General features: G+C 37.5%; 1 protein-coding gene across 1 annotated transcript in view; it reads left to right on the top strand.

Moving 5' to 3' along the window:
- Positions 1–760: 760 nt before the first annotated feature.
- The window catches only part of DARS1 (aspartyl-tRNA synthetase 1), a 62,936-nt gene continuing 50,867 nt past the window's right edge, over positions 761–12,829 (top strand). The window contains exons 1-3 of the mRNA XM_059166737.1: positions 761–971; positions 2,927–2,984; positions 6,740–6,832. Coding sequence (XP_059022720.1) covers positions 906–971; positions 2,927–2,984; positions 6,740–6,832 — 217 coding nt within the window. The 5' untranslated portion in view covers positions 761–905. The remainder of the gene's footprint in view (positions 972–2,926; positions 2,985–6,739; positions 6,833–12,829) is intronic.

Raw genomic sequence — 12,829 nt, 5'->3', positions numbered from 1 at the left:
TAACGAGTATCAACTGTGCCACTTCGTGCCAAGCTAAGACATGACTAAGATAGTTAGAACTTGACAGAGTACAATTAGTCTAGCAGGAGAGAGTAATCTAGTCACCAAATTACTTTCAATTGCGATAAAAGGCTCATGGATCACAATGTTTTTTAAAGCCTAACAAGGAGATGTGTCCCTTGAACAATCAACACTACGCACATCCTGAAACGATGCAACGGGTCCAGGTAATCAGCGTAATTGTGAGGGGTTTCCACCATTGTGTTTACAGCTCACCTATCCCTTGGGTAGTGGTACCCAATCCTACCTTAGCAAGCCAACTGCTTTTGACCCAGCACTCCTGTGACCTCAATACACAGGGAGCGGTTTGAGGAAGAGGTCTCCTGCACCCGCAGGCAGCTGCAATGCCGCTGGGGCGTGTGAAGGCAGGGAAAGTCTGAGGGAGGAAAGTCGAAGCCTTGGCTTGAGTGAATTGTTTTAGTGAACAGTCTGCACTTAAAGCCAGTAGGGGTATATAAGTCTGAAGAGAACCGAGCAAAAGTCGCAACGAGAATAAAAGTGAAAAACGCCAGAGGTCCGGGTCACGCCTAATGGAATTCAGGTACCCAACTCCTCAGAACCCGTGCTGCGCCACTCCAACGAATTCCCAGGGATTCCCTGAAACACTCAACTCTGGTAGGGGCGGGGCCAGAAGGGACGGCGGCGCGCGGCAGCTCGCCTTACGGCGCTCAGGAATCTCAGTTCTCGCGATCTTTCCGGAGCCGACCTTCCACCGGGAGTCCGAGAGCGCGTGCTGGCTGAAGGGCCGGGAAGGCGGAGACTGTGTGGCACAGAGAAGCCCCTTTGCCTGCCCTACGGAAGCCTGCGAGGAAGGGTGGTGACCGCTGCCCCGTCCCATTGTCCCGATGCCCAGCGCCAGCTCAAGCCGCAAGAGTCAGGAGAAGCCGCGGGAGATCATGGACGCGGCGGAAGTGGGTGTCCTCCTTTCCCGGGCCTAGGAGAACAGACCCCCAGGGCCGCGTCGTCTGAGGGAGGGGGTAGGGTGAGCAGGGCCCTGCCTCCGACTCCCTATTGGCACTTGGCTGGCAGGCCCCAGGCCTGGGGCCGGGGATGCCCGGAGCCCTCACTGGGCCCTTGCGCAAGCAGCGTGGCCAGACCCACACCGGATCTGATTTCTCACAGGGGCGCTTGGGAGGCCTAGCGGAACAGAAGCGTGCCCGGAGTGGGGTGGACTTGGAGCTCCCACTGTCCCGGAAGTAGGAGCGTCCGGATCACAGTGGGTTAGGCACGTCCTTCACGTAATCCGCCCCTACTCCTCGCCCCGTAAAATTTTAGTGTCCACTAATAATCGATTTTTTCCTCAGCTCTCGTGTTCCTAATGTTTTTGCAAGTAATGCCAGTAAAACGATCTGCCAGTATGTTTAATGACCATTTGCTATGTGGCAGCTTTCTAGAGCGCTTGCCATTTTTATTTACTTTGTCCCTTCTAGGGACCCGGTGAGGTAGGCAGGGAAGTTTGCAAAACAAGTATTTGAGATAAAGTGATTCAAGATCATGTGGGTAATTCACAATACCCAGTGGTCCTACAGTGCTTTTCAGAAATGAAAGTTTAAAAGTCGTCCTACAGCTGAGTGTGCTGTAGGATAACCAGGTCCTAATCCCTACCCAGCTCCTAATTTTTCTGTTGAGGAGCTGTGAATTTGTGATAAGCTACATAAGGAATGGGTCATATGAATAATATCAGATGGAACAAAAGCTGAAATATGAACAGTACTGATAAGTGATCTCTGTATTCACACTCTGTAACATCTACTTATGCTGTGACTGTCTATTAGGGCTGGGTTATTTTTGTCTTTAGTGTATTTTTTTTTTTAAATTTGAAAAAAAAATTGTTCAGTACTCACCTTAACATGTTTGGTTTGTTTTGATATAAACACAAACTCCTGTGTCTGCCAGATCTAAAGGAGAATAATCCAGCAGATAGCTATAGAGTGACAGAAACTAATTGCTTCCTGTATGTCTTAAAATACCTTATAAAAGCTAAGGAAATTATTTTTGCTTATTCTTGATCTAATTACATAAACTATGCTCCCTTGCAGATAGCATAGGTCTAGATAATAAGGTAGAGATCGTGGTGGAATTATGTCATTTTCTTGCTAGAAGGATCTTAAGATAACATTTTAAAAGTGTAGTGAGATTAAAATAAAAGGCCACTTATCTCTTCTGTAAGTATAGTATAGTCTATAAACTATATACTTTATAGTTTATAAAGTATATAAACTATACTTTATAGTCTGTACCATAGATACCCTGTTCCTGCTCTTTAAAATGTAGTAAGAAATTAGATAGTGTCCATTTTTAACCCCTTGCAACCCTGTATGCTGAAGGTAGTTTTAGAAACAGGAAGCTGGTGAATATTTTTGCCATTTTACAAAGTTGTAGTGGTTTATATTCAGCATCTCAATTTCTAAAAACTGAGGACATCTGGTGCTCAGAAAGCTTACCCAAAAATGTTGGTTCTCTTTGAACATCTCTTCCTGTAGGAAGTTAATAAAACTGTTACTTCATCCTACTCCCTTCACAGAGGAAATTTATATCCCTGCTTTGAAGTCATTTAATGTTCTTTTTGAAGAAGGTAGTTAAGATGTATTGTTTATGTGTGAAAATTTTATCTTTGAGTGCTGTTGTGTATGATATATCCATCCAGGACTCGTGATCTTCAAAACAAATTAAAAGAAACTTTTTCTGCATATGGGTAAATGATACGGCAGATTTCCACACTTTAAAACTACTAATTCCCTAAATTAATAAAACAGTCCTGAAGGTTAAAATGAATTCATTTTTATATTCTGTTATTTGTATGTATGTGTATACTGTGCTATTCGTGTCTAAATAAAAAGTCATAATCCAAAACCATTTTTTGTAGGATTATGCTAAAGAAAGATATGGAATATCTTCAATGATACAATCACAAGAAAAACCAGGTCAGTAGCTATTTGATAATTAAGCCTCTTTCCCCGCCCCCCCCTCCTAATTCCAGGAAAGCTCTTCATGAAGTTAAGTAAGTTTGGCATAACTCTGAAAAGGTTAAATGATAACCTGCATAATCATTTTCAGTCTAGGGTTACTACTCTAGAAAGGGAAGAAAAATACAGTAAAAGTTTACTTTAAGTGGTAGATTGTATTAAAAGGGTAAGGTACAAAATTTAACTAAAATTTAGCTCTAGCCTAGGAGATAAAGAAGAATGGTTAATATTAACTCCTTCATTATATGCAGCCTTTTTGCATATTTTACAGAGCGACCTCCTTTCCTTTTTCCCCTTCACTTTATTATATTTCCTTGAAATTGACGTGTCACATGCTGTTTCTCTCAGACCTGTAGGTTTTCTGTTTCTATTTAGTTCCTCCTTTTGTTTGTATTTTTATATATTTTGTGTGGAATTTCAGCAGACTTATCTTACCCTCAACTATTTAACAATCACTTTTCTTTTGGTAGACACCCCAAATCATTCAAACTTTGGTACAACTGCAAACCTTTAAGTTCTGGCCCATTGGAAGTACTAAGTACTTCTTTCTCCTTTTCTCTTCTCTCTCTCTCTCTCTCTCTCTCTCTTTCTCTTTCTTTCTTTCTTTATGTACTTCTGATTTAGAAGCCTGCCTATGAATTTTATATTTCGGAAGTAAGCCTCCAGGTCAGTTCAATTGTAATTTGGGATTCGATTTATTCCACTACCAGAAAATAACTTTTACTTCTCAACTTTCTTGGGAAAATGTACAATATAAGACATGGTTTGCTAAGAATAAACAGTTTCCAAAAGCAAAGATGGTGGAGTAAAATAATTTAGTATAAAGTGGAATACAAACAGTATAGAAGATGACATTCCCCTGCCAGGACAAGCAGGAGGGGTGATTAGAGACTTTTTTTCAGCGTCAACATCTTCCCGAATTGGACTTCCTTGGACTATAACAAAGAAGCTCACTGGAGCTTCAGTCTTTTACATGAACCCCAATCACCTATTGTGGTACAACTCCCATTTGGCTGGCAAAGCCACACTACTGTCTTCCACTTAAAATTTCTTCTCATGGGGTGGGCCAGAGCAGGGGAGGGGTGGTAATAAACTGTGTGTGTCTCCTGGTTACAGTACTATAACAGGAAAATTCTGCCTTTGGTTTATCTCTGCTAAAATCCTAATACTTGGTCAACATGCAGTTTCCTTTGCATGTGCTTCCATTTCTCCAAATCCCTTTGTTCTAATGCTAGTAACTTAAAAGTGTGGAAGAGGCGGCAGATTTTCAAACTGAAATCCTGTTGCCTCTGATCATTGTCTCAGCCAGTCATACTGGTGAGAGTGTAACATGTGTCTTAAGTATTTGTGGATATGCTGAATGTTGAGAACCGCTGTGCTAATTAGTTGGAATGCTACAGAAAAGAAGGAATGGTACTCTTCGTTTTCAAAAGTAGTATTAAGGGGCATCTGGGTGGCTCAGTCATTTAAGCATCTGTCCTGGGCTCAAGTCGTGATCTCCGGGTCCTGAGATCCGGAGGGATCTGAGGGAGCCCCGAGCCCCATACCCCATACCTCATCAGGCTCTCTGCTCAGTGGGGAGTCTGCTTCTCCTTCTTCCTCTCCCTCTGTGATCTCTCTCATTCTCTCTCAAATAAATAAATAAAATCTTTTTTTAAAAAGTACTTTAAAAATTACTCTAATTATGCCACTTATTTATAAACTCATTTTTTTAGATTTATGTTACTCTTGTTTCTTTTGGTTTTTGAGTTTTGACTGATTAGTAAGTCATTTGTTTTTTCAGTCTTGACATCTTCAGATTTGTGTTTTAAAATTTTATGCTGCTTTGTCTGTCTTTTCTCTTTCACACTTTCTTTTGACTGAGTTTACACAATAGATTTGGAAGTTGGCTTAATTTATAAAGTCTATTGGCAGTGTTCTGCAGAAATTTTCCCGTGATACCTCATGGCTTAGAAATTCCTCGTTCTTTCTCTTTGTTTCTGGCAATGAGAACCATGGTGTTCTATAAATCAAATACTCTCTAAGCTGCATCTTTGCTTCTAGAGAGAAGCTATAAATACATTTAGCAAAGTGCATAAACTAGATTTATAATTTGATTTCATTATAATGTCTTCCCAAAGGTATTTTTCGTAATATAGTAATTAGGTTTTGCTGCATGATATATTGACAAATTTGGTTATAATTAGGCAATGTAACTCTTGAGAATAGGTATCTTTTATTACTCTTGATGTTTTGATGTCATGTCTGTTACTGTTTTTAATTAATACTTAAATATTTATTTGATATTCATTATTGCCTATTTAAAATTAAATGATTTCTGGATCACAATTGCCTTATATCACTATCTGGACAGAGTAGTTATTTTGTCACAGTTTTCCTGTTTCTGTAAATTTTGTCAGTTTTCCTGTTCCTGGGATTTCTGGATAAATACAGTATTTTGTTATTAGCATTGGGGGCTCACAGCAAAAAAGAGAATTTATTGGCTCACATAATTATAGGAAACAAAGTAAGAGATAGCATGCAGCATAATTGAATCTAGAGGCTCAAGCAGCATCTACACTTCCTCTTCACTTTTTGACTCTGTCTCCTTGAGGTTGTTGGCTTATTCTCTTGTCCTGCCATCTCTGGTACTGGGAAAGATAGTGGCTGCAGCCCAGGCCTATACCAGCTCAGCTCAGAAACCCCAGGGAAGAGAGCTTCATTCCCATGTCTCTATACTAAGTCCCACAGAAGGACTTTGATTAGTTCATTTTGAGAAACGTGCCTTCCCTGGATCATTCTCTATGTCCTGGTACCATGACTATCCAGGCCTGGCAGAAAATCCTCCCGTGTATGATTGACTTACATACTATGGCAGACAAGGGAAAATATCATGTCCATTTAGGCAAAGGCAGGTGAAGACAGTCTGTATTTGGCCCTATAAGTCATTGAAGTATTCAAGAGATTGTATTTTGAAACTATCTCTTTGACTCCAGTGTAGCTGGAGTTAGGGGGTCAGGGAATGCCAATTATAAGGTTGTTACTGTGTTTTAGGTAAACCAAACGGTACTTTGGTTTGAGATGGTAGCAATGAAGATGAAATAATTGGATAGATTTTAGAGACATACATAGTACAATTCATAAAGCTTGAAGCAAATTACATATGGAGAATGATAGAAAAGGTGTTGGGCACCTGGATGGCTCAGTAGGTTAAGCCTCTGCCTTCAGCTCAGGTCATGATCTCAGGGTCCTGGGATCAAGCCCACATCGGGCTCTCTGCCCCGCAGGGAGCCTGCTTCGTCCTCTCTCTCTGCCTGCTTCTCTGCCTACTTGTGATCTCTGTCAAATAAATAAATAAAATATTAAAAAAAAAAAAAAAGAAAAGAAAAGAAGGTGAAGGTGTTGTTGGAGATTGAAAATTACTTAAGATAATACCAAGTACTGGGCGCCTGGGTGGCTCAGTGGGTTGGGCCGCTGCCTTCGGCTCGGGTCAGGTCATGATCTCAGAGTCCTGGGATCGAGGCCCACGTTGGGCTCTCTGCTCAGCAGGGAGCCTGCTTCCTCCTCTATCTCTGTCTGCCTCTCTGCCTGCTTGTGGTCTCTCTCTCTCAAATAAATAAATAAAATCTTAAGAAAAAAAAAGATAATACCAAGTACTTATGCTAGCTGCTAAACCAAAATAGTTACAACTTTGTAAATTCTGAATGCAAAATTGTTTTATTTATTTGCTGCAGATCGAGTTTTGGTTCGGGTTAGTGACTTGACAGTACACAAAGCTGATGAAGTTGTTTGGGTGCGTGCAAGGGTTCATACAAGTAGAGCTAAAGGTAAGATTGATTTCAAGTCCTTTTGGTAAGGACTCTGAATTTTTTGTTTTGCAAATTCCTCATAGACCAAAAGAAATCTTTAAAAACAAAACATAAATATCTGTTTTCTTTTTTTAAATCACTGCGAAGCATTAATCCATGTGTAGGTTCTTACAAGACATCCTTGGGATGTCTTGATGCCTCAGTTGGTTAAACACTGACTCTTAATCTCAGCCTTAGTCTTGATCTCCAGGTTGTGAGTTCAAGCCCCGTGTTGGGCTCACCTGTGGGCGTAGACCCTACTTTAAAAAAAAAGATTAATAAATGACATCCTTAAAAATAAGTTGACCTTAAAGACTCAGATTAAATCTAAGACTTGAAGGTACTTTTCTAGCATCACTCAAAAGTTTAAAGTTCTGTTTTTTGTGTTTTTTTGGGTGGGAGTTGGGTGAGAGGGGGAGAGAGAGAGAATCCCGAGCAGGCTCCACACTGAGTGCGGAGCCCAACACAGGCTTTTCTCTCAACCCAGAGATGAAGACTAAAGCTGAAATAAAATATAGGACACTTAACCAACCGAACCACCTAAGTACCCCAAAAGTTTAAAATTTTTTAAGTGAAGAATATGTTTGAGAAGCTTTTCATATGTTAACATTCTTATGTTTGTAATATTTAGATAGCAAGATAGGCAACGAAGAAATAAGGCTAAGTTTAGGCTGTCCAATACAGTGACCACTGGCTACATATAACTATTTAAATTTAAATTTAAGTTCAAGTCACTAGCTGTAATTTGAATCTTAATAGCCACAATGGCTAATGGCTCCCAAATACAGCACAAATACAGAATATTTTTGTCACTAGAAAGTTCTGTCACTACTAAGAATTTAGCCTTAACAACAAAGAAGAAAGATTAGGGTTGTTTAGATAGGCCTGTTCCTTACATAAAATTGCCCTAGCCTAGTGTTCAAAATTGTCTAAAAATATTGACACTTAACATTAGTTTATAATGTTTATGCTTTTTCACACACTTTTTCACATTTGATCATTCCTACAAATTTGTGAAGTAGGTAGAACAGGCTTTGTTATTCCACTTTGTAAATGAATATACTGATGTGTCAAATAATAAAGCTACTCACCCAAGAACTCATAGTAGTTGGTAGAATATGAACAGAATGTGGTAGTTTTCTAAGAGACTTAGTCTCCCAAGCAGAGCTTATTACTTCTATGCTATCTAATTCATTCTATGTTACATTTCTTGTTTTGAAATGTTTATTATAGAATTAATATCCATTATTTTATACATGTATCTCATGTACATATGCATATATCTTACTTTCAGGATTACTACAACTAAAAGTTTGTCTGCTCTTCCAATGTACTCCCCCCAAATAGCTGAGTACTGTTGGACTTTGAGAAAACTGGTGGTTTTTTTGATTTTTTGTTTTTTTTTTTCAAAAATGTTGATTTATGTTTCTGAAAGTTTAGGCCATTTATTCTACCAAAAGATAATCATATTGTATTTTAAGCCTTCATTTTGTTTTCTTTTTCCCATTAGACTGGAAGCCTTTGTATGTTTCTTAAATATAGTGATTTAGCAAATGAAAAGATACCATGCATGCTACATTTACACCTGAACCAAAAATATTTCTGTTTGCTTGCATCCCCTAGATGGACCAATTTGAGAATCAATAAGGATAACTGCAGTGAATTGAACCTCATCAGCTATTTTTAAATCCATAAATTTTATAATGATGCTAAGACAGGCAGAAAACCTGGTTGGTCACCAGTGAAACAAGCTTATTATTTTGAAAACTGGTAAATAAAAAGAAATTCATACAATTTCTGTATGAATTGTATATCACTGGCTAACCAAATGGTAGTTAGGAGGAAGTTGCTGGAGTAGTATTCCAGCTAATAAAATGGGAAAAAAACATGTTAGAACTTCATCATTTTGCCCCTAGTAAATTACCCAGGCATTCATCACCAGTGACTGCTAATAACACATTGGACAACCGGAAATATTTTATATCTATTCATGAAAGAGCTCAGCACCAATGCACTAGTCTTGCCCAAAAAATTGTACCTGAATCTCATGCAGCATTTAGATCTAACAACCAACTTAAAGGAAAAACACAGGACAAAGGAATATGTTAAGTAGCAGTGAGGATGCAATCAGCAAAATCTAGACTATAGGAAACTACTAGGCAAAAATGACCTCATCTCTTAGACAAATAAATTGAAAAGGAAGGGATGGACTTAAGAACTTTATCTCTCAATGGTCACTTGTTTGAATCAGAAGTTAAATATATAGTTAAATGAAGGAAGGAAAGATACTTGAGACTCTCAGAAATTTGAACATTGGCTGGATGTTTGATGTTAAAAAATTTATCTTTTGAAATTGAAATCATAGTACTGTGGTAATGTTATTTTTAAAAAGATCTTATCTCTTAGGTATCCATACAAATTATGTATCGATGAAATAATGTGGTTAAAATTTGCTTCACAGTAATACAGGAATCGAGGGATATGAGGATTGGGATAAAGCTGAAACTAGAGTAGCCATGAGTTGATAATTATTGAAGTACATGGGGATTATAGGTAGATATTGTTATCATTTACAAATAATGATCTTTTTGTCCTTTTCTTTCAAATGTTTATCTTATTTTTTGTTTCTCTTTGCAATGATTAGTAGATTCTCCAGTACTACGGGGATTCCCTCAATGAAGAATTTTTCAAACAGCAGAGATTTAAACTCCTGATGAGTTATTTCATGACTTTGGATGTTCTGCATAAAATGTCATTAGAAAACAATGCCAGAGTTTAAAGACTAGATTAAAAGAAGTTTTCTTCTAGTCCAAATTTTCTGTTATCAGAAATAGATGTTAAATTTTACTAGACTTTATTCATCAGTTTTTTTCCCTTGAAATTTAATTGTGTTGAGTGTATTTATATAGAGCTTCATATACTATTCTCTCTGCTTTTGTTTTTTTTGAAATTTTCCATATAATAAAAAATTGTAGTTGATCCTCTCTATTCATGTATTGTGTATTTGCAAATAGTCTTGCTTACTAAAATGTAGTTGTAACACCAAAATCAATACCTGTAGCACTTTTCACTGTCATTCACAGAAATGCCAGACATGGACATGTGCAGAGAGACCAAAAACTTGAGTTTGCCCAATGCATATGTTCCCAACTGAGGTCAAACAGTGACGCTCTACCTTCTTGTATCAGCTCTCATGAACAAATGTTCTTTTACAATCTATTTAATGCCAGATTCTTCATAGTTTTATACTTTTTGTTGGTGATACGGCTGTTTACATTAGGCACCAATGTAACTGTACTTCCAACACTGTACTTCCCAGTGTTCCTAAGTGCAGCAGGAAGGCGTATGCCTTGCAGAGAAAGTACATGTATTAGATAAGCTTCATTCAAGCATGAGTTACAGTACTGTTGGCCGTTGAGTTCAATGTTAATGAATCAATAATATATATTAAACAGTGTGACTTCAAACAGAAATATCCACAAAACAAGGTTATGTATTGATGGACTGGTGAAAATATTGTGACCAAAGGCTCACAGGAACCTAACCTTATATTTCCCTTAGGAGCAATGGCTTGATGTTTGCAAATTGTTCCTGCTGACTTTATAGAACGTAACCATCACAAATAACAAATCAACTCTTTGTAATGATTTATAGTAGTTGGATTTCTTAATATTGAGCCATTTTTGGATTCTTGGAATAAACAATTTGGCAAAGGTGTGGGTAGTATTCTTTTAGTATAGTACGAGGTTAGTTTTCAGTGTTTTTTCCCTTGGAGTTTTACATTAATCTGCTTTTCGTCATTTTTTATTGGAAAAATCTTACTATTTTATTTTTAAGTGTGTATATATATATATGTGTGTATCTGTGTTTAAGCTGTAAGTTACCCAAGTCATACATTAATATCTTCACATAAATTTTTTGGAAAATACAGAAGTGATACTCCTTTTTTTCTTCTCTACACCCTATCCTCTGCCTCAGCCTTTCTGTTAATTCTTAATAATTTGCTCAATGTCTCTAAAAATCTATCTTTTTAATGCTCATCTGCACATATTCATATATAAAAAGGTTTTTGCTCTGTTCATGTGACTTTTAACTTGTCTTATTTTGTGTAATTGATCTATTTTATTTGTTATTTTGCAACTTTCTAAATTTTCAGTTCACGCTGTTTTTTGGAGATCTTTCCATAATTCTAGTTACAGGTCTACATAAGGCAGTATTGCTCCAAGGTAGATCACTAGAAGTAAAACTGTTGGGTTGAAGGGCATATGTATGCATATTTAAAATTTCTTATACCAGATTATCCTCCAAAAAAACTGCTCAGTTAATACTCCCAAAAGTATGTGACAGTACCACTTTCCCTTTGTTGTTACCAATAACGATCATCAACATTTCTTATTTCTGCCAGAGTAGATTATCTAGGGGCGCCTGTGTGGCTGCCTTGGGCTCAGGTCATGATCCCGGGGTCCTGGTGTCGAGTTCCAAATCAGGCTCTCTGCTTTGCAGGAAGCCTGCTTCTCGCTCTGTCTGCCACTCCCCCTGCTTCTGCCCACTTGCTTGCTTTCTCTGTCTTTCTCTCAAATAAATAAAATCTTTAAAAAAAAATAGATGATCTAAAGAACATATTCTTTTTTTTTTTTTTTTTTTAAGATTTTATTTATTTATTTGACAGAGAGAGATCACAAGTAGACAGAGAGGCAGGCAGAGAGAGAGAGAGGGAAGCAGGCTCCCTGCCGAGCAGAGAGCCCGATGCGGGACTCGATCCCAGGACCCTGAGATCATGACCTGAGCCGAAGGCAGCGGCTTAACCCACTGAGCCACCCAGGCGCCCTAAAGAACATATTCTTAATGGTAGTATTTCATACATTTTTAAACATTAAATCAGATTTCTTACTAGGTTTATGGATCCTGTCCCTCAAAACAGGTGGAGAAATTTATAACTCTTGGTGATACACTGAAAATTCATTTATTTAGACTGTGAAAGCTTATGAGCTTAACCCTGCATATTGAAAGAATAATTGAAATATCTGTGGCCCCTTTCAAATTTTATGTATACTACATTGAAGTCATTGACACAAAATACTTCTCCTTCAATACCATCCTTTCTGAAATCATACTTGTTCTTCCAAAATAGCTAGTTTATTTTGGTTATCAGATAGTTTAGAACCTAAATTTATGTACATACAAGAATATTTCAGGGGAAATAACAAACGGAAAGTAACTTTAAAACATTTAAGTCTTTGCCGTTCTGTTCAGTAATGAATTAACATAAATGATGAGGAAAAATGTTAATGTTGGGTATTAGGAAGTTAAGATACATTATCTAAATAATGAATTCAGGAACTTGGCAAGCTAAAAGACAGTAGGAAGAGATGAAAACATAAGATTGCCTCACATCTTGGATAATGTAGTTCTCCCACAAAAGTCTGCTTTATTACTGAGCTATCACCATAATGGAGATGGGGGTAAGCTTTTTTGTCCTGACTGTGATCATGTTCTTCAGCTTAGAAATAAAGAATGCACCAGGTGCTATAAAAGTTATCAAACTTTACGGTTTTCTGAAACAGAACTCTTGTGTAAACTTAAAAAAATAAACTACCTCTTCTAAAAACTTGAGAATCAAAATGCAAGACAAATTCTTAATTGTTAAGGAGCCAAATTTAAAATACCTAAAAATAGCAAATTCATTCAGCTATTTTGAACATTGACTTTATCTTCCATTCTATAAACTGTCTCCTGGTTGGCAGGTTCCAAGAAGAAAGATGAGTAATATTTAGCAGTTGATTAGTCTGTCTTTTAAAATTCCAGTACTAACTTACACAAAAAGGACTTTTTTGCTAAAGTCAGAAATTACATATTTACTTATTAGAATAAAAGGTAATGTGTGGATATAGTAAAAATTAAAATTCTAAAGGTTCAAAAAAGATACAAAAGGAAAGGGCACCTGGGTGGCTCAGTCAATTAAGCGTTTGCCTTCTG

The sequence above is a fragment of the Mustela lutreola genome, chromosome 3 (genome assembly GCF_030435805.1).
Source record: "Mustela lutreola isolate mMusLut2 chromosome 3, mMusLut2.pri, whole genome shotgun sequence".
NCBI lineage: Eukaryota > Metazoa > Chordata > Mammalia > Carnivora > Mustelidae > Mustela > Mustela lutreola.
Note: the sequence above shows the minus strand (reverse complement) of the source record. Positions and strands in the feature narration are given on the sequence as shown.